At 42.3% G+C, this 22,874-nt stretch overlaps 1 protein-coding gene across 2 annotated transcripts in view; it reads left to right on the top strand.

Annotated features, from left to right (window-relative positions):
• Positions 1-22,874, top strand: part of IRAK2 (interleukin 1 receptor associated kinase 2) — a 48,177-nt gene that overhangs the window by 10,101 nt on the left and 15,202 nt on the right. For both annotated transcript variants that reach the window (XR_012906466.2, XM_006132819.5), the window contains exons 3-6: positions 14,899-15,060; positions 15,519-15,625; positions 17,750-17,944; positions 18,738-18,802. Coding sequence is in view for 1 of the 2 variants with exons in the window: in XM_006132819.5 (XP_006132881.3) it covers positions 14,899-15,060; positions 15,519-15,625; positions 17,750-17,944; positions 18,738-18,802 (529 nt within the window). In the remaining variant the exon portion in view is untranslated. The remainder of the gene's footprint in view (positions 1-14,898; positions 15,061-15,518; positions 15,626-17,749; positions 17,945-18,737; positions 18,803-22,874) is intronic.

Below are 22,874 nucleotides of genomic sequence, written 5' to 3'. Positions count from 1 at the left end.
CAACAGTTTCAAGTTAATAAAAAAATATTCCTCACTTTCTTTAATTACATACAAGGAACAGCAGTTGAGAACCTGATTTTTATCCTTTCCAGAAAAAGTCTGAGGTTATTCAGCTAGGAGTGATCCATTTTCTGTGGCAGAGGAATTTAGGTTTTATCAGGTTTTCAAAAGTCGCATTAAAAGATTTTAAGGAAAAGGATTTTATTAAGTATCACAATACTTGACACAATGATATCACTTTTACACCAAGGTAGAGAGATCTGGGGACCTCCCTTTCAGCAGAGCCTTTTATATATCAAGCCACAGCTGATTTACAGCTGAGATTACCTCAGTGTGGCTAATATTAGCTCAGCACAGGGGGAACACCTTTCTTTCATCTTATTGCACTATAGTTTACATACTAAAAGGCTACGTCTAGATTGGCATGATTTTCCGGAAATGCTTTTAGCGGAAAAGTTTTCCGTTAAAAGCATTTTCGGAAAAGAGCGTCTAGATTGGCACAGACGCTTTTCCGCAAAAGTACTTTTTGTGGAAAAGCGTCCATGCCAATTTAGACGCACTTTTGCGCAAAAAAGCCCCGATCTCCATTTTTGCGATCGGGGCTTTTTTGCGGAAAACAAATCTGAGCTACACTGGCCCTTTTGTGCAAAAGTTTTGTGCAAAAGGACTTTTGCCTGAACAGGAGCAGCATAGTATTTCCGCAAGAAGCACTGATTTCTTACAGTAGGAATTCAGTGCTTTTGCGGAAATTCAAACGGCCAGTGTAGACAGCTGGCAAGTTTTTCCGGAAAAGCGGCTGATTTTCCGGAAAACCTGGCCAGTCTAGACACAGCCAAAGGGTTACTGAAACTGAACTACAGTAATCTTCAGAGAAACTGCACAGCAAACAGATACTGTATGGTAGACTTCTTTTGTTAGTTAAATCTGCTCTAGTATTTCAAAATAGAAAGGGATTCTGGGTAGATTCTGTTTTTACTCAGCTCTAACTCAGGCTTTTACAAGTTAATGGAAGCTTTACCTCAGCAAGGACCAAGTAATAGGTAATTACAAGGTAATAGGGAAACAGCCCTCTATATGGCAACTGTTTCCAGGAGCAGCAGACTCCTATAAGCTTATGCAGTACACAGAAAATATAATCTCACCTGGATAGTGATACCCACCACATACTTTCTTGATGATGATAGTTTTTCTTGTATGTAAGCATGTTAAAGCACCTTTTGTTACATGCAGTAGAGTCCCAAGCACCCAGCTCCCTTATTAGGTACAGCCCTTTCCTATCTGACCTCAGTCCTTCACTCCTGAAAGGAGTGACTTTCCTTATCACACCGTGCTTCTGTGATCTCCTGTCTTGTCTATGTGAACGTTTTTGAGCTTACTGAAATATTTTGGGGGTAAACAGAACTGTTCTGTACTCAGCAAACACCAGCTAGTCAAGAGGTGTACCCTGTTAAAAATAGAATCTTAACACCTTCTCCAAGTCAGAGGGGAATAAAATCTGTCTGTACTCTCTGCTGTAAAAATTGAATAGACTGAATTTGTCCAAGGCAGCCGCTCTCATGGAAGCTGACTGGAATCTTTCTGTTGAGTTTCAAGGGAGCTGATCAGGCCTTAGAGGAAAGCAAAGCATGAGCCCAAACATCTATGGGACTATTTTTAGCACCAAAACAGAAACCTAGTCTGTAAAACAGCAGTGGGCAATGAAGACTAGTGAGTGGGCCACCTGAGTGGCCTTCCTTTGTCTCAGTGGGACGCAGTGGTGGGCAACCTGTTATACATAGGGTTGCCAGATGGTTTCAACAAAAATACCAGACACACTTGACTTTACATCACAATCTGTATTACATCTTATTTAGAAAATACTGGATATTTATATTTTATCATTCTGTTTTTGGAACAGAAAGCTCAAATACTAGACTATCCGGTTCAAAACTGGACACCTGGCAACCCTAGTTGTACATGGCCCCCTGGAGTTCCACCTGTGATCCATACACCCTGGCTATGTCTACATTGGCACCCTTTTCCGGAAAAGGGATGCTAATGAGACAAGTCGGAATTGCAAATGCCGCGGGGGATTTAAATATCCCCCGCGGCATTTGCATGAACATGGCTGCCGCTTTTTTCCGGCTTGGGGCTTTGCCTGAGAAAAGCGCCAGTCTAGACGGGATCTTTCGCAAAATAAAGCCTTTTCCAGAAGATCCCTTATTCCTGATTTTAAGAGGAATAAGGGATCTTCCGGAAAAGGCTTTATTTTCCGAAAGATCCCGTCTAGACTGGTGCTCTTCTCCGGCAAAGGCCCGAGCCGGAAAAAAGCGGCAGCCATGTTCATGCAAATGCCGCGGGGGATATTTAAATCCCCCGCGGCATTTGCAATTCCGACTTGTCTCATTAGCATCCTTTTCCGGAAAAGGGTGCCAATGTAGACACAGCCCCCCTCTCTCTTCTCTTCCCCCATGCACCTCTCATGCACTGGGACTCTAGAGCCCTGTACTTCCTACTCCTCCCCCTCCTTCACAGCAAATCTCAGAGCCTGGTTCTATAGTAGTGGTGGGAAGCCTGTGGGACAAAAAAGTCCCTCCTAGCACTCTCAGAACTCTGCTGATTCACAGCTGTTCAAGCTCTGGAAAGGAGAGCAAAGAGCAGGGATGGAGTGTAAATCAGTGGATTCATGGTTCTCCAAAAGTTCTGGGAGGGAGGGGGAAGCAGTCAGAAGTACAATGCTCCAGTGCGTGAGAAACACGTGGGGGAGGGGGACAAACAGGGAGTGCACGGGCCACAGTGCCCAATGGGTCGCACGTGGCTCACAGGCTGCCCACCGCTGCTATAGAACCAGGCTCTGATAATTGATGTGGTGGGTTTTTTTGCTGCATGATTATGCTTGCCCAAGGTAATACAGCAAGTCTATGACCATGGACGGACTAGAACCCAGGTCTCCCAAATCATGCCAATCTCATCTTTCTTCTTTGTGAAGTTTTCACATAAACAATGATAGAACCTTATTTTAGCAATTAATCATGGGCAAATTTTTGATAAGTGACTTTGGAGCCTAAGTCTCATTTTCAAAACTTTTATAAAACCTAATAAATAAGAGGAACCATATTCTTCTGCATTGTTTAATAACTAGAAACTGATCATTTTAGTGCCAGTTTTATAAAAAACCAAATGCCATATTAGTTGTCCTGTGATTTCTTGGTGGTACTATAATTCGTCATGTACAAGACTCATGTTCCATTTCTAGCCACAGCTTCTTATTTGCAACCAGGACCAGCAGAGATTAAGGATGCTGTAAAAGAAGTTGCTCTGCCCCTGGGCTTTCTGCTTGGAGCAAGTCTCTAAGCTAATTATGCTTAGACCTCAGTGGTTCAGGAGCCAAATTTAGTGATCAATGTTACCCAAAAGAGCCACAGTAATGTGAAATCATTTTAATTTACTCTCTTTCTAATATAAATAATTCTCACTGCAAAATGATTGATCAAGTATTATTATTTTATCAAGTAGAACTAGTTAATAACATTTAAGAAATCAGGATGCTTTTGTTAACTTAGATCAGTTAGTAAGTAAATCACACCAGGTTTCAATTAGGGATGTAAGCGACCAGTCGAGTGACTACTCTCTACCCCCCTTCCTGCTTCTGTATCAGAGACAGCAAGGGGGTGGGGAAAGCAGGAGCCAGTGCTGGTGGAAGCTGGCTTAAAAGCCAGTTCTCCCCAGCACTGTTTCACTAGTGCATGGGTTAGGCAAGGGAGGCAGAGCCACACTGCTCCTGGAGCTGGCGCAAGCCCGGACTACTCAGTCCTGGCTCTTGCCACCCCATAAAGCTATCCCCGCTGCAGCTCTGCACTTTAAATGTAGTAAGAGATGGCTCTTACTGCGTTTAAAATGCAGAGCCGCAGGAGCAGTAGGAAGCGGCCCACCTTATCTAATTGACTAGTTAATGGAAATTCCATCGACTACTCAGTTAGCCAACTGTTACTTAACATCCCTAGTTTCAATATCATGTGCCGCAAAGAGGTCACACAGCGGAGCCAGTTGTGCCTTGAGAGCATCAGAATATCACTGCCCTAGTAGATGAAGGAGTGGGATTGATGGCCTTTGAATGGAGGCTGGTTTAGATTTTGATAGGTTGATGCGGAGGGGCAAGGAGAGGTGGTATCTGAGAGAATAAAGGGGTTAATGCTGAAAAATGATGGGAAAGGGAGGATTCAGAAGAGGAGTGAGAGGCTAATTCCCCAGGCTAATCTGTGGCTTCATCAATATTCAATTGATGGACAGTTTTTTAAAAGTTATTGTGGCTTAATCAATATTTAGTTTTGACCAATGTCCTTGATAGATCTACATTATGAGATCCAATTGGTCATACAATTTGAATATCTTATCACCTACTCCTATACTGCAGTTAATAGTAAAACTCTCCATTGCTTTTAGGCACTACAGAATTGGGCCATAATCTCTATTTTCTTCTATTGTCAGTAGTCAGAAGGGTTCATGTTATTATCTCCTTGTGTGAGTTCCAAAATGTGTTCAACTGTGAGCAGAAAAATGGAAAAGCTTTCAAGTCCTCAATATTTATGCCCTCAATATCTGTGTTTTGTGCCTAAGTACTTTATTCAGCAGACACCCCTCAAGCAGATGTGCTAGAGACTAACATGATACTTTTTAATGGCTAAACGGTTTATAAAACCGTAGTAGGTAGTAGGTTTAAAACAAACAAAAGGAAGTTTTTCTTTATGCAGCGCACAGACAACCTGTGGAACTCCTTGCCAAAGGATGTTGTGAAGACCAGGACTTTAACAGAGTTCAAAAAAGAACTAGATAAATTCATGGAGGTTAGGTCCATAAAAACTTATTAGCTAGAATGGATAGGAATGGTGTCCCTAGCCTCTGTGGCTATGTCTAGACTGCAAGCTTCTTTTGAAAGAGGCTTTCAAAAAAGAGCATCTAGACTACAACCAGTACTTTTGAAAAAGCAAGCCGCTTTTTCGAAAGAGAGCACCCAGGCAGTCTGGATGCTCTCTTTCGAAAAAGCACAGTTTGCATTACATAGCACCATTTTTTGAAAGAGCTTTTTCGAAAAACGGCATTATTCCTTGTAAAACGAAGTTTCCGCAGTCAAAAAAACTGCCATGTTCTTTCAAGTTACTTTCGAAAGAATGCGGTAGCAGTCTAGACAGAGGGGAAGTTTTTTCGAAAAAACCCTGTAGTGTAGACGTACCCTGTTCGTCAGGGGCTGGAAATTAATGACGGGAGAGGAATCACTTGATGATTACCTGTTTCTGTTCCCTCCCTCTGGGTCCTCTAGCATTGGCCATTGTCGGCAGACAGGATACTGGGCTAGATGGACCTTTGGTCTGACCCAGTATGGCCAGTCTTATGTTCTTATGTCTGATTCTGATCTAACACTACTGTAAAACCAGTTATTTCATCCTGACTTTATTGAGATCAGAATCAGGCCCAAAAAGATATTGAGAGATTGTTACCAAAAGAATTAGAACTCTGACAGGCCTCTCTCCTACTCTACTCAAATGCCATTTCTGAATCATCAGGAACAATGATTCCCCTGGACTCTTACAGTTACATCATTTCTGTAGCTTCAGTAATAGACTGTTTGCTGGGTATGCAGGAAGTTACAACATTAAAAAAAGGCCCTCAGAAAATCAGTGACAGTGGGGAAAGCAGTTCTCATTTTAGTACTTTTCATGTAAATGGAAACAACAACAACAAAAAACCCCTAAATTTATGCTGCGGAGATTATGCAGTGTTGTAGACGTGTCAGTTTCAGGATATTACAGAAAAGGTGAGGTAATGTCTTTTATTGAATCAACTTCTGTTGGTGAGCAGGGATTTTAAGTTTTAACTAGATAAGTGCTGAATTTTTTTTTCTTGAGCTTACTTCCTTGCTCTGGAAGCGAAGCAAAACTCAGGGATCTGGGTGCAAAACCCAGGCAGATTAAAACCAAAGAAGATGTGCATTTAAAGTGAAGCTCCCTAGTTTTGAAGAACTGTATGCCCACATTCTACTTCCATCAATGTGATAGGGACTTTGGTTTTCATACTTAGGAAGAACACATATTATAAATGAAACACCCTGTTTCCGAGTTGTTTTAGATTAGGGATGTAATATTGTAGTCGATTAACCGACAAGGAAAAGATTATAGGTTAATGCTATAGACTACATACATTTTGCCTCCTGCCCCCCAGTAAATTTTTTAGTAGGCTAGCCAGCAGCCCGGTCAGTCCTGATTCACACCGGGTCTGGGTCCTACGCCCACTGCGTCTCTGCATTTAAAGTGTATTAAGAGCCAGGTGGGCAGGCAGCCCAGTGCAGTTCTGGCTCGTACTGGGTTCGGGAGCTCAGTCTCCCATCCTGGACAGGGGCTGCTGCCACCCCGCGCTGCTGCCTCTGATACAGAGGCAGCAGCTGCAGGGTGACAGGCAGCCGGTCTGCAAGGGGAGCTGGGCAGCTCTTGCCTGGCACCCCATGCTGCTGCCTCTGATCCAGAGGCAGGGATGCAGAGTGGCAAGGGGTTCCTCAAGAGTGGGGCCGGAGAGCACTGGCTATGGCCCCATCCCCAGGGACTATAAAATAGTTGAGTAGCTGATAAGAATTCATGAGGTTAATCAATTATTCAATTAACTGATATTTAACGTCCCTATTTCAGATATAGCCACTACTAAGTAAAACACAAAGATGTTATCTAACTTCCAAATTTAAAAAGTTTGTATTGCTGATATTGCTTTAAAATAAACCTGTTATAATAATGTGGGAAAATAAATCTCCAACTGGTGCTTTGATGTTTTCTATCAAAATTAAAACAATAATTTTAATTTTTAGTAAAACTGATTAAAGATGCCAGATTGACACACAAAATCATTAGAAATTGAGATCATCTAGTCCAGGTGAGACATTTCCAAGTGTGTAGTCTATTATGGTTGTAAATGTTCCATGCAGTGGTGTTTCAGCTATTTCCTTGGGAAAATCTTTCACATCCTAATTCACCCTATTGTCAGAGAGTTTTTCCTGATAGCCTAAATTCTTCTCTTCTTTTCTTAATTTAATCCTATTACGTCTACATATGTTCTTATTTAATTTTATAAAGTACTGCTTTCTTTCCCTTGAGAATATTTTTATCCTTCAAATTTCTGTACACTGATAACTAGTCCATGTTTAATTTTCTCTTAACAGCAATGTTTTGAGTTTGCTCTTTCAGTCTGATTTCCAGTTTCATCCAGCCTGTATGTGGTGTAGGATCTGTTAATTCAGAGAGCAAAGGTGTCCCCCAATGTAGCTTTTTTTGAAAGTTAGAAGATCCTCAGGGCTACACTAACAAATGTCCAGCATCCAGAAATATCTTGAGAGGAGAGGTACCCTGATATGGTCTGTATGTCAGAGGCTGTGAAGGGGATGGGAAAGAGCAGCTACACTAGCCCTTCATCACGTGTGGCTTCTCCCTGGCTACAGAAATTCCCAGGTGGGACATTCAATGCCTTTGCACTGGTAGAGCAGCACAAATTGGGCAGTAATAGATTAACAAGTTAGTCCTTAATTTTTCTTTGTAAATCAATTCTGGCTCTTGATCATTTTTGCTTGTTCTCTGAACTGCCTCCAATTTATATTTCTTTCTAGTAATGTGGAACAATGATTTTCTATTTAGGCTGGATCCATATAGGATTGTAAACAATCTTGCAAAATGAAGAGAGTTGTGGGATTACACCCCCACAAGGATTTCACATCCTCCCTAACCTATTCCTATAAATGTAAATAAGTATTCCTGCATGTCTAAAGTGCGATTTAGGGCCTGGTTACATTGCGAACTTAGGACTTTTATGTTCATGCCCACATAGTCCAACTGAGAGTTATAGTACAGCATATGGGTGAATGCTAATACAGATTGAACCTCTTTAATTCTGGCTCTCTCTAGTCCGGCACTCTTTGGTCTAGAAACATTCGTGGTCTGGCATGAATTTAGTTAGCCAGATGTCCACTATTATGGGTGTGGGCAAGTTTCTTGCAGTCCCTATAAAGTTTGTTTACATCCACCTGCCCTGGCTCTCAGTGATTTACCCCTAAATGTCTTCTAGGAGCCCAGTAAGCAGTGGGAGTGTTGATAATGGTGCTAGACAATATTGACCTCCTGTCGTTCGCAAAATTTTCTGGTTCAGCACCAGTCAGGTCCTGAGGGTGCTGGACTAGAGAGGTTCAACCTGTACTCACAAACCCTTACTCCAAGCTGCAGGGCAATGTAGATATTTCCTTAATTTTCTTGCACAAAGTGAGATTTATACCCCAGGATAAACAAGCCATCTAAAAACCATAATCATATTGACAGTCCTTTCTTGCCTCCTTTGTTCTGCTGTAAATTAACTCCTCCTTTACATTCATGCTGTCTTTGAGACCACAAATGTTTTGATAATTTGGGGGTTTTTTTCTTCTTAACCAACTTCTGCTATATGTTTGTTAGTCAGCTGTGATTTCCTGTTTTTACCTGCTGAAGGGCATATTTGGAAATGGAATGAGATGGAAAATATCACACAAGTTCACACCTTGGTCTAGATAGTTGTTTTTTGGTTTTGGTTTTTCAAAGTGTGACCTATACCAGGAATAATTTAGCGCATAACACCCTCTCAGTGCAAGTCAAATAAATATACTAGGGTGTGATACATATTCCATTGGTGGTAGATGAACTTGACATTCTATGCAATCACTCACAACAATAAAGTTTGAGAACCACTGAGATACAATTATTTAAACCTACACTTTACTACTGTAATGCATTCACATGACAAAGTGAAATAAATAATTGGCACTAACCGGTTGAACAGGTTTTAATGAGAGCAGGATTTTAGTAGTTTTTTAAATTTGGGGCCAAGTTCTTTCAACTTCACAGGTTTTAATCTACAATAACTCACAATGTAAGAGCAGAATGTAGCCCTCAGAGAGAAACTAAAAAAAAAAAAAAAAAGGAGATAGAAATAAAGTTTTCAAGAATTCCTGGACAACTTAGGGTGTATCTACACAGCACCTTTAGCTCGAAATAAGCTACACAATTTGCCCGTAGCAATTTGCATAGCTTATTTTCGGTGTATTTCGAAATAGTTTAGTTCATAAATAAAGCGCAATTCCAAAATTCCCCTTAACCCTCATGGAACAAGGGTTAACGGGACATTGGAATAAGCCGCCTGTTGTTTCTAAATCTATTCTAAATAACGAGCTGCTTCAATAGATGCAGAATAGATATTTTGGGATACTTTCGGTATCCCGAAATAGCTCCACAGTGTAGATGTACCCTTAGGGTATGTCTAGACTACATGGCTCTGTCGCCAGAGCCATGTAGATTAGTTTACTAGACATACCCAAATGAAGCGGTGATTTAAATAATCGCCATTTCATTTAAATTTAAATGGCTGCCGCGCTTTGCCGATCAGCTGTTTGGCGGCACAGCGCTGTAATCTGGACGCTCCGCAGTTGACATCAAAGGCGTTTGTTGACATCCCCGGTATGCGTCGTGGGATGAGGTTTACCAGGGAGGTCGACAAATGCCTTTGATGTCAACTGTGGAGCGTCCAGATTATAGCGCTGTGCCGCCAAATAGCTGATCGGCAAAGCGCGGCAGCCATTTAAATTTAAATGAAATGGCGATTATTTAAATCACCGCTTCATTTGGGTATGTCTAGTAAACTAATCTACATGGCTCTGGCGACAGAGCCATGTAGTCTAGACATATCCTTAGAGACTAAGTCTTATTTTCAAAAGTAACTTAGAGCTCGATCCAAAACCTACTAAAGTCAGTAGGAGTCTTTCCATGGATTTTAGTGGGCTATGGATCAACCCCTTGGGCATGTAAGAGCTGAAGTCTCATTAACAACCAATGTAACTTCAGCACCTAGATTTCTTGGGTACTCTTAATAATTTTACCCTGGATCTTTTGCCCGAGTAAATAAATCATTTCATGTTCAGTCTGTTAAACCAATACCATCTAATGGGACTGTTTCCTCTTATATGTGGTTTGTGAAGGCATTTGTTTAATCTGTCTCTTATTTAAAAAAAGAATAGCAATGAAGATGTAGGCAGTGAAATCCAATACAGCAGTGGTCACCAACTAATAGATTGGGACCCACAGGTAGACCTTGGAGCCTCTGACAGGTGATCCTGACTGGTTTGGCCAATAGGCTATCAAGTGCCAGCACTTCAGCTGTCCCTCCCCTTACTGCTGTACATCTCCTGCCCTTTGCCTTGGAGCTGTCCCCTCAGGAGCCTCCTGCTTTCTGTGCAGGGCGGGGGAGGCTGAGGAGAGATACTGATGACAAGGTGCCCCCTCCCACTCTATATCCTTTTTCCACAAAGCAGAGAGGGGGCACAACAGGACTTGGGATGGAGTTTGCTGGCTGCCTTAGGGAGTAGTGCAGGGCCAGGGCAGGAGTGAGCCTGCCTTAGCCCCACTGCACCATGCCCCAGGAGCCACCTGAGATAATCAGTGCCCAGCTGGAGCCCACATCCTGAAACCCTACTCTAGTCACGAACCCCCTCCTGCACTCCAAGCTCCTGCCTCAGCCCCGAGCAACCCTACATCCAAACACCCTCCCAGAGCCTGCATCTAGAACCCCTCCTACCTCCCAACTGCCTGCCCCAGGCTCAGCTCAGAGCCCTTCACACTCCAAATTCCTTAATCCAAGACCAGAGCCTGCACCCCAACCCTCTGCCCCAGCCTGGTGAAAAGGAGGAAAGATGGAGTAAGCAGGGGCGGGCCTTCAGAGAAAGGGCAGGAAGGAGGTGGGGCAAGGCTATTTATATTTCAGGTAGATCTTGGATTGCATTTAAATTAAAAAAGTAATTTTGTGCTTAAAGTTGGAGACCACTGTGAGGGTATGTCTACACTACAATGTTAGTTCGAACTAACGGACGTTAGTTCGAACTAACATTCATAGGCGCTACACTAGCGCTCCGCTAGTTCGAATTTGAATCAAACTAGCAGAGCGCTTAGTTCGAACTAGGAAAACCTCATTTTACGAGGATTAAGCCTAGTTCGAACTTACTAGTTCGAATTACGGGGTGTGTAGCCCCTTAATTCGAACTAGTGGGAGGCTAGCCCTCCCCAGGTTTCCCTGGTGGCCACTCTGGCCAACACCAGGGAAACTCTATGCCCCCCTCCCAGCCCCAGACCCCTTAAAGGGGCACGGGCTGGCTACGGTGCCCGTGCCAGGTGCAAGCCTGCCAGCACCCAGCCAGCAGACCCTGCACCTGGCACGGCACAGAGCCACCCACCCGATGTCCCCCAGCCCACCCCCTCTTCCCGGGACCAGGCTGGCGGCTCCCGGGAGCTTGCCCTGGACCGCAAGAGGCGGGCACCTTCCTGGGCTAGTGCAGACATCATGGACCTTGTCCACGATCTCCGCACTAGGCACAGGAAAGTGGCCGTCTAGGGCAGGAGAGCTGCCAGCCTGGCCACCCAGGAGCAGGTGTGCATGAAAATCAAGGGGGTCCACTGACACCCCCGACCCTGAGCCCTGAGCTTACAATGGCCGTCCTGGGTCAGACCAAAGGTCCATCTAGCCCAGTAGCCTGTCTGCCGACAGCGGCCAACCCTAGGGACGCTGGAGGGGATGGACCGAAGACAGTGACCAAGCCATTTGTCTCGTGCCATCCCTCTCCAGCCTTCCACAAACTTTGGGCAGGGACACCACTTCTACCCCCTGGCTAAGACTACTCCATGGACCCAACCTCCATGACTTGATCTCACTTCCCTTTAAACTCTGTTCTAGTTGTAGCCTTCACAGCCTCCTGCAGCAAGGAGTTCTACAGGTTAACTATTTGCTTTGTGAAGAACAACTGTCTCTTACTAGTTTGAAGCCTGCTACCCATTCCTTTCCTTTGGTGTCCTCTAGTCCTTCTTTGTGGGAACTCATGAAGAACTTTTCTGAATGCACCCTCTCCACCCAACCCCTGCTTTTAGAGACCTCTATCCTGTCCCCGCTCCATCTCCTCTTTTCTAAGCTGAACAGTCCCAGTCTCTGTAGCCTCTCTTCATCTGGGACCTGTTCCCAACCCCTGATCATGTTAGTTGCCCTCCCCTCTCCCAACCTTTCTCTTCCCCTCTCCCACCTCCTTTTCCCAGTCTCCCCCAGTTTTGTTCAATAAAGACAGAGTCAGTGTTGGAAGAAACGTTATCTTTATTTTGTACATCAAGAAGAGGGGCTAGGGAAGGGTAAGTGGAAGGAGGTGAGGGAGGAATAGGGTACGAGCCCCCGATGGGGAGGACTGGCCTGGCTCTGCGGGCTTCTGGGGGTGGAAGCTCTCCTGCAGCCCCCCGATTGCCCCCTCTCCCCAGATGGCAGCCTGCGGCAAGTGCAGCCGGTCTGATGGCCAAGTGCTGTGATGTGCCCAGTGTGGGTACTCCGGGCACTGCAAGCCAGGACTGCTTTGAAAGCGGGGCACCCCTGAGAACTGTCTGTCCGGGGTGGGGGTCGGGACCCTTTAAGCGCAGCCCTCGGCTAGCCTGAGACAGCATCTCCACGCGCTAAGTCCTCCTCTGATGCCCTGCCGGCACTGCTTCCGGCCATCCTTAAGCCCTGTTCAGGGTCCACTCAATGTGGACTTGCTAGTTCGAATTAGCAAAACGCTAATTCGAACTAGTTTTTAGTTCTAGATGCGTTAGTTCGAATTAGCTTAGTTCGAATTAACTAATTCGAATTAAGTTAGTTCGAACTAACTCTGTAGTGTAGACATACCCTAATAGAGTAATGTGCAGGGTGTGGGGGCATAAGACCAGAGTCCTTTTTCTGGCATTGACACCGACTGCTGTGTGACTTTGGACATAACGCTTCACCTTTCTCTGTTTCGGGTTTCCCCAACTGCAAAATGGGGGAAATGACACTAATCCTCTTTTGTAAAATATATTGAGAAGCAAGCTATTTAAAAGAAAATCATTATTATTGTTTTACACATTGTTCATAAAACCCTGAGTGTTTCTTTACACACATGTTTTTGTCCTGTGAGGGGAACTGTCCATCGCAAGTAATAATTACTATGGGAAAGACATAGGCTTTCTCTCTGCATCAAGATGATGATAAATCTCTGCATTTTACCAGAAAAATCCCACCATATTTAATAGGAGGAAACCAACAAGATTCTATTGAAATTACTCTCAGATCTTATGAAATTTAAGAAACTCTTTCTTTAGGTTATTTACTGTCTGATGGATGTCTATAAAACTGTAGCATAATTATTAAAATCTCTACAATGATTCAAAAAGATTACAAAAAGTTGTCATTTTATATTATATTCTATAGGACTAATTCCCCAAGGGTACGTCTAGACAGCGGAGCTATTTCAGGATACCAGAGATATCCCAAAATAGCTATTCCGCATCTTTTACATGCGCCTGTTATTTCAAAATAGATTTTGAAATAATGGGTGTGCTATTCTGGTATCCCTGTAATCCATAAGGGTTAAGGGATGTCTCAAAATAGCACGTTATTGCAAAATACATTCAAAATAAGCTACGCAATATGTATAGAGCAAATTGTGTAGCCTATTCCAAGATAAGGGTGCTGTCTAAGCGCACCTCAAGGGACATATTAAACGGTTCAAAAGTTAGTGCCTGGATTCCTTGCTTTTGTTACTACCTGTGCTACTGACTGTGTGATCTTGAGCATGTCACTGAAATTCCATGCCTCAATTTACTCATCCATATAATGACTCAAACAGTACACTACTATCTCACAGAAGTGCTGAGATTTAACCAATATACCTGAAGTGTTTTGAGATCCTTAGATGAAAAGTACTATATTTCATATTATCAGATAAAAAGATCAGTTAGCATTAATGATAAATTTAAGTACCAATTTATGCATGGTGATGTCGATAAAATACATTTGTTTCATACAACCACTTTTTATTAATCCTCAGTAATACGTATTAAGTCTAAATCATGTGCATAAAAGCAAAGTAATGCACATTGGAAAACATAATCCCAACAATATATAGAAAATTATGGGATCTAAATTAGCTGTTACCGTTCAAGAAAAAGATCTTGAAGACATTGTGGATAGTTTGCTGAAAACATTTGCTTAATGTGCAGCCGCAGGGAAAACATCTGCTTAATGTGCAGTGGCTGTGGAAGAAAAGCTAACCATGTTAGAAACAAATAGGAAAGAGAAATATGGAAGAACAATAAATGTCATAATGCCCCTATATAAATCCATGGTATAATTAAGAGTGTAGAACTGTTTCTGTAGAGAGAGACTGGAACCTTTCAATCTGGAAAAGGCAGTAAAGGGATTATGATAGAGGTTTATAACATAGTGAATGATGTAGAGAAAGTGAGTACAGGAGTTTTATTTACTGCTTCACATAACACATGAACTAGAGTCATTCAATGAAATTAAAAGGCAGCAGATTTAAAACAAACAGAAGGAAATACTTCTTCACACAATGTACAGTCAACCTGTTGAACTCCTTGCCCAAGAGATGTTGTGAAGGCCAATACTACAACATGGTTCAAAGAAGAATTAGATAAATTCATGAAAAATAATTCTATCAACATCTATTAGCCAAGATGGTCAGAAATTCAACCATATAGACTTGGATGTCCATTGCCTCTGATTGCCAGATGTTAGTTGATGAAAGGGCAGATCACTCGATTTGTCTGTTTTGTTGATTCCCTCCAAACCACTTAGGATTGGCAAGTGTTGGAAGACAGGATACTGGGTTAGATGGACCATTGGTGCAACCTGCTGTGGCAGTTCTTATGTTTTTATTTAATTAATTAAATTTAATATGTTACACTCTCACTAAATATTTTAATGATAATGTAATATGTCATTTTTAGGACATTTTGACCCAAATTGAAAGCTCATTTTCTCAATGTGGCTAAACAGGGTTTTGGTTTTTTGTTTGTTTTGCAGGGGTATCAGTCTCTAATATTTCTAATCCTGCAAAAGTGCCATTAGAGTCCCCTAAACAGGAGAGCATGCCCTGGTATCCTGCTGAAAATGAAAATAAAGCCAAAGAAAATGAGATTGGACCGTCACCAGATTTACCATACATATGTGTGTCAACAGCACCTAGTAAGTAAAATAACATGAGATACATATTTTTTAATGGTGGAATGAATGTGTACATAGGGACAGTTTGCACTCCCAACACTGCATAGGAACACTACATTATGACCCAAACTCACCCTTTATTGTGTGTTTTGCCTTTATTCCTGCTTATATAACAAAGCCCTGAACTCCCTCCTAAGCTGTCTGTTTTCCTGCGAAGACCTATTCTCCCTCTAACTCTCTCTTATCTTTGAGAGACTGAGCATTTTAAATCCCTGATCTGGAACTACAAAGATCTAACCTGGTCCTCCCACTAGGGTGAGTCAGAAGACCAGATCTGTACCCGCACATGATATGCCTAATCTGATGAGTTGTTAACTAGGCTAGAGGACTTGAGAAAACAATCACAGAAACTGAATGAGTCATATTTGTAGTATCACAAAAATAATGCATTTCCTCATCACTGTTACTGTCATTTTCAGATTCAGTGTCTGGAGGAATCTTATACTCACTCCCTTATCCACAACCTCCCCCAGAGGATCTTATGAATTCCCTACAGTCAAATCCTCCTCTTTCATTGAGTGTGAAGGTAAACTCCATCATTTAAATCCCAATTTTCTGGTGACAGTGAAAATTGCTTTTCATGCAATTCTGTATTCCTTTAATTAATAGGATTTTGTGCCCATCCCTCTATCTGCATAAATAATATATCTGTTGAAAACGTGGTGCCTAATTCTGATCTCACCCTCACAAGTTTTACAGCAATGATGATTTCAGCTGGTTTACTTCTGGTTTGCACCACTGTAAGAGAAGAACTGTTCTTCTCTTATTACCTCTTCTTCCCCATATTACAAAGTTACGTATGGGGAATGAATCTGGATGGCAACTGATTGTAAGATAATTCTCAATGTGGCTACTGATGCAGAGCAATAAAGAGTGCTTTCATATTGTATTGTGCTGTGATCACACCAGAGATGGAAGTAAGAGTGGGATATTTATTTTAAGAAATTTAAGAAAAGTTCTTAAGTGTGGTGGATTTGGAGATTCTAAAAAGGAGTTTAATCAACATTTATCACTAGATTCTAAATATTTTGAAGCAGGTTATGTTTTAAACCTCTAAACCTCACTGTCAATGTCCAATATAATGTGACACAAGATTTCCAGCCAGATGAGGAGGCTGTAATTAAATGCAATGGTTGCAAAGCTCCCTGCAAGGAAGTCAGTGTTTTGAAACTGTGTATGTTGAGAAGACTTATCAGGCTCTGGATGTAGGAGGGGCACATTAATATTTAAAATATTTCTTCCTTCATATGCTTTGTGATTTATAATCTCCAATGGAGATACTCATTCAGTAAAAAACAAACAGAGGAGTTGCCAAACTGGAAGCAATTTGGACTGGAAGGACAAATTATTTTGCAGTCAATGCCAAATTCCTCAGAAGTACGTGTAAAGCTCCTGTCAAGAACCTACATACAATATTTAATGTATAACATAGAGAATATTTCTTCTTTATTCAGTTGATGATCAGCATTTATACCCTGAAGCATGAGGAGTGATAGTTCTTGTAACTTTACTTTGGGGTATGTCTATATTGCAATAGAAGACCCATGTCTGGCTGAGGTCAATTGACTCAGGTTTGAATTGTGGAACTGTAAAACTGTAGTATAGACCTTCAGACTTGGAGATCCCATGAGTTTTGAGGGTCCCAGAGCACAGGTTCTACCCTGAGCCCCAATCTCTCTACTGCAATTTTATAGCCAGCCCCACGAGCTCACCACTGGCCAGCTGCAGCTTTGCCACAGATTTTTATCACAATGTAGACACACCTTTAGTGTCACTCCTAATGCTATTCTTTAAATAAACATCTGATCATTTTAAAAAATCTAGCTTGCTAAGCTATTTGAGAACAAAACAAAATACATGGTTAAAATGTTTATTTTATAGCTATGTGAAAATTTAGGAATGTAACTGAAAACACTCCAAAACTGAGCTTATTTACATTTCTATGTAAACTCTAAAATTGCCCTTTCAGACACAAGTTACAACAAGTTCAAGAATTTTTCTCTTGGAAATAGGACATTTTTCAGTTAAAAGGGACCCACTTTTGAGGCAAAGGAGTGAAACTTCTCCCCAAAATTGGCAACATTTCAATACAAAATAAGTCTTTTTGCCAAGCAAAGTCTGTACCTACAACAAAATTCACATTATCAACTGTGTTCAATGCAAAATCCCCCTTCGTGCAAAAGTTTTCACAACAGCAAGCTATCAAAACAGAATTGTAAAAAATGTGGGGACTAATCATGTAGAAGAGCAGTCACAATTTTACACAACCCTTGTTTATTTTGCTATCAAGGAAGAAAAATTGTGGAGTAGAAAATGAACTCAGTAGGAATATCAACACATCACAGACAGACCTGAGAGGAAACCTGGATGTGAATTTTCTAACTTCAAGGGATATCCCTATAGGACTCTCATCCTGGAGTCCTAGGAGGCAAGGGGAGTTTTGCCTTGGATAGAAATACAGGACTAGATTTCTCAGAATCTATCCACACTGCTAGTTGGCTTTGGTACTGTGTTGTAATCAGGTTAGGGGGCAGATGTGTTGTAACCAGCTCCTATGACTTGGCTGTGTTGAAAAGGCCCTTAAAGTCCTTAGCAGAGAGAGAAATCAATAGTTCCAGTGAGATAAAACTTATTTTTTTGCTATTTCTAGCCCTGTGGTTCTTCTAGACCTCGGCAGGAAATGCTTGCTGATCTCCCTAGTGGGAGCCTTTTGTGGACCCAGGAGGAAGTGATAAATGCTACCAATGGCTTCAGTGAGGAGAACAGAATTAATGAAGGCATTTTTGCTGAGGTCTACAAAGGTCAGAGACACAATGTAGTATACGTCATTAAAAGGCTCAAAGAGGCAAGTACCTACTCTTCTTCTTTTTCTTCATTTATTTTTGAAGGGAATCATTAAACATCTTCTAAACATGAGCTACGTCTACACTGGCATCCCTTCCGGAAAAGGGATGCTAATGTAGCACGTTGGAATAGGCAAATCCGCGGGGGATTTAAATATCCCCCATGGCATTTGCATTAACATGGCTGCCGCTTTTTTCCGGCTTGGGGATAAGCTGGAGAAAAGCGCCAGTCTAGACGTGATTCTCCGGAAAATAAACCCTTTTCCGGAGGATCTTTTATTCCTACTTGAAAGGGTTTATTTTCCGGAGAATCACGTCTAGACTGGCGCTTTTCTCCGGCTTATCCCCAAGCCGGAAAAAAGCGGCAGCCATGTTAATGCAAATGCCGCGGGGGATATTTAAATCCCCCACGGATTTGCCTATTCCAACGTGCTACATTAGCATCCCTTTTCCGGAAGGGATGCCAGTATAGACACAGCCGAACAGTTGTCATTTAATACAAACAGATGAGTACTCAGAAATGCTATTTTTAGGAGGGGAAATGATTTCTACTGAGAAGCAAGATCTCACAAACATTTTTATATGTGCGATCTTTTATGCATGAGTAGCCTTATTGATTTCAGTGGGACTACTAATATGAGTACCTGCATGCATAATTGTTGTTAGCCTGATAAAGCCTTTAGTTATTTATTTGCTTTTCCATTTATAAAATATGTTTTGGTTCTAGTTTAAATGAAGTCATTACTTCTGACAGACAATTGATTTCTTTGTATATTTTTGTGGCGTTTCTCATAGATGGAATGTACAAGCCAGAATTCAATACAAAGATTCTTTCATACAGAAGTACAGATGTGCTTTAGGTAAGTAGCTTTTTGGAAATTGGTTCTGGTCCCAGTCTATCTGGGGATTACCGGATCTTTTACAAAATAACAAGAAATAGTTTGATCTGTGTTAAGGACCAAATTTTGCCCTGTAGACACCATTCTACATTGATTATAGTGTAGATGTGTACTGACCCAGCAGGAGCTCTGAGAAGCAGCATGCCTCTTGCCTCCAAAGTTCACCTACGTGCTGGGGGAGTGGAGCCACAGTGCCTTTCCTTAAGCAGGTGCAGAGCAGTTCCTTTCTGCAGTGGAGCCTCACCTCTACCTAGTGTGGCAGGGGACAGCACTAAGCCCCACTACTTCTCTGCTTTAGTGGTAGCCTTGTACACTCCTCATATTCAGCGATGTGAAACAATTGTGATTCTGCTGTGCCGGTGTGTTCCAGGGACAGGAGTCAATACACAGTGTATTCTCTATGGTATGTCTACACTGAATGGCTATTTCGGGATACTGGAGGTATCCCAAAATAGCTACCCTGCATCTACACATGTCGCCTGTTACTTTGAAATAACGAGCATACTATTTTGCCATTCCGGTAAATCTTGTTACCTGAGGGCTAAGGGATGGCTTGAAATAGTATGTTATATATGGAAATATACCATCTCATAGAGCTGGAAGGGACCTTGAGAGGTCATTGAGTCCAGTCCCCTGCCCTCACAGCAGGACCAAGTACCATCCCTGACAGATTTGACCCAGATCCCTAAATGGCCCCCTCAAGGGCTGAGCTCACAACCCTGGGTTTAGCAGGCTAATGCTCAAACCACTGAGCTATCCCTCCACCCCACAATTTTGAACATGTGCCAAATTTTGAAATAAGCTATTTCAAAATAGATTTGAAATGGGATACGCAATTTGCATAGCACAAATTTGCATAGGGGAAAAAAGGGAGGCGGTGTTGCCTTCTATATTAAAAATGTACACACGTGGACTGAGGTGGAGATGGACATAGGAGACGGGCATGTTGAGAGACTCTGGGTTAGGCTAAAAGGGGTAAAAAACAAGGATGATGTCACGATAGGGTTCTACTACAGGCCACCTATCCAGGCGAAAGAGGTGGATGAGGCTTTTTTGAAACAACTACCAAAATCATCCAAGGCGCAGGATTTGGTGGTGATGGGGGACTTCAACTATCCAGATATATGTTGGGAAACTACCACAGTGGGACACAGACTATCCAATAAGTTCTCGGACTGCATTGAAGACAACTTTTTTTTTCAGAAGGTTGAAAAAGCTACTGCGGGGAAGCTGTTCTAGACTTGATTTTAACAAATAGGGAGGAACTGGTTGAGAATTTGAAAGTGGAAGGCAGCTTGGGTGAAAATGATCATGAAATCATAGAGTTCCTGATTCTAAGGTATGGTAGAAGGGAGAAGGGCAAATTAGAGACAATGGATTTCAGGAAGGCAGAGAGCTGGTAGGTGAGGTCTCATGGGAAGCAAGACTGAGGGGAAAAACAACTGAAGAGAGTTGGCAGTTTTTCAAAGGGACATTGTTAAGGGCCCAAAAGCAAGCTATTCCACTGTGTAGGAAAGATGGCAAAAGACCACCTTGGCTTAACCACGAGATCTTGCTTGATCTAAAAATAAAAAAGGAGTCCTATAAAAAATGGAAAATAGGACAAATTACAAAGGATGAATATAGGCAAACAACACAGCAATGCAGGGCAAGATTAGAAAGGCGAAGGCACAAAATAAGCTCAAACTAGCTACAGGAATAAAGTGAAACAAGAAGACTTTTTATAAATACATTAGAAGCAAGAGGAAGACCAAGGACAGGGTAGGCCCACTGCTCAGTGAGGAGGGAGAAACAGTAACAGAAAACTTAGAAATGGCAGTGACTTCTTTGTTTCAGTCTTCACCGAAAAGTCTGATGAAGGAATGCCTAACATAGTGAATGCTAGTGGGAAGAGGGTAGGTTTAGAAGATAAAATAAAAAAAGAACAAGTTAAAAATCACTTAGAAAAGTTAGATGTCTGCAAGTCACCAGGGCCTGATGAAATGCATCCTAGAATAATCAAGGAGTTGATAGAGGAGGTATCTGAGCCTTTAGCTATCATTTTTGGGAAATCATGGAAGACAGGAGAGATTCCAGAAGATTGGAAAAGGGCAAATACAGTGCCTATCTATAAAAAGGGACATAAAAACAACCAAGGAAACTACAGACCAGTCAGTTTAACTTCTGTGCCAGGAAAGATAATGAAGCAGGTAATTAAGGAAATCATCTGCAAACACTTGGAAGATAATAAGGTGATAGGGAACAGCCAGCATGGATTTGCAAAGAACAAAACATGTCAAACCAATCTGATAGCTTTCTTTGATAGGATAACAAGTCTTGTGGATAAGGGAGAAGCGCTGGATGTGGTGTACCTAGACTTTAGTAAGACATTTGATACGGTCTCACATTATATTCTTATCAATAAACTAGGCAAATACAACTTAGATGGGGCTACTATAAGGTGGATGCATAACTGGCTGGATAACCGTTCCCAGAGAGTAGTTATTAACGGATCACAATCCTGCTGGAAAGGAGTAACAAGTGGGGTTCCACAGAGGTCTGTTTTGGGACTGGGTCTGTTCAATATCTTCATCAACGATTTAGATGTCGGTATAGAGAGTATGCTTATTAAGTTTGCAGATGATACCAAGCTTGGAGGGGTTGCAACTGCTTTGGAGGACAGGGTCATAATTCAAAATGATCTGAACAAATTGGAGAAATGGTCTGAGGTAAACAGGATGAAGTTTAATAAGGACAAATGCAAAGTGCTCCACTTAGGAAGGAACAATAATTTTCACACATACAGAATGGGAAGCGACTGTCTAGGAAGGAGTACGGCAGAAAGGGATCTAGGGGTTATAGCGGACCACAAGTTAAATATGAGTCAACAGTGTGACACTTGCAAAAAAAGCCAACATGATTCTACACATTAACGGGTGTATTGTGAGCAAGACACGAGAAGTCATTATTCCGCTTTACTCTGCGCTGATTAGGCCTCAGTTGGAGTATTGTGTCCAGTTCTGGGCACCACACTTCAAGAAAGATGTGGAGAAATTGGAGAAGGTTCAGAGAAGAGCAAAAAGAATGATCAAAGGTCTAGAGAACATGACCTATGAAGGAAGACTGAAAGAATTGGGCTCGTTTAGTTTGGAAAAGAGAAGTCTGAGAGGGGACACGATAGCGATTTTCAGGTATCAGAGGGTATGTCTACACTACCACCCTAGTTCGAACTAGGGTGGTAATGTAGGCAACCGGAGTTGCAAATGAAGCCCGGGCTACACGCGGCATGGACTGGGTAATTCGGACTAGGCTTCCTACTCCAAGGAGTAATGGTAGTTCGGAATAGGAAGCCTACACGAGGCACGGAGTCCGCACTAGCGGACATTTAAAAATGGCGGCGCCCGGCAAGATGCAAATGAAGCCCGGGAAATTCGAACTAGGGTGGTAGTGTAGACATACCCTAAAAGGGTGTCACAAGGAGGAGGGAGAAAACTTGTTCTTCCTGGCCTCTGAGGATAGAACAAGAAGCAGTGGGCTTAAACTGCAGCAAGGGAGGTTTAGGTTGAACATTAGGAAAAAATTCCTACCTGTCAGGGTGGTTAAACACTGGAATAAATTGCCTAGCGTGGTTGTGGAATCTCCATCTCTGGATATATTTAAGAGTAGGTTAGATAAATGTCTATCGGGTGGTCTAGACCAGTGTTTCTCAACCTTTTTTTGCTCATGGCCCCCTTCCTCCCTTACCTCTGTGGCCCCTCTCATAGCTGCTGATAGTTGGAAAAAAAGGTACATAATGTACCTAATGTTCTGTTTTTTCCATGTGGCCCCCTAGAGGTAGGGCGTGGCCCCTGGGAAGCCATATGGCCCACAGTTGAGAACCACTGGTCTAGACAGTACTGGGTCCTGCCATGAGGGCAGGGGACTGGACTTGATGACCTCTCGAGGTCCCTTCCAGTCCTAGTACTCTATGATTCTATGAAATTGCATATCTTGTTTCAAGTTTAGGGTGCTGTGTAGATGCACCCTTCATTGTCAATTTGATCCAGAACTGGCA

The sequence above is a fragment of the Pelodiscus sinensis genome, chromosome 11 (genome assembly GCF_052426305.1).
Source record: "Pelodiscus sinensis isolate ZL-2025 chromosome 11, ASM5242630v1, whole genome shotgun sequence".
Classification (NCBI taxonomy): Eukaryota; Metazoa; Chordata; order Testudines; family Trionychidae; genus Pelodiscus; species Pelodiscus sinensis.
The sequence above is the reverse complement of the archived record's forward strand: the minus strand, read 5'-3'. Positions and strand labels throughout refer to the sequence as shown.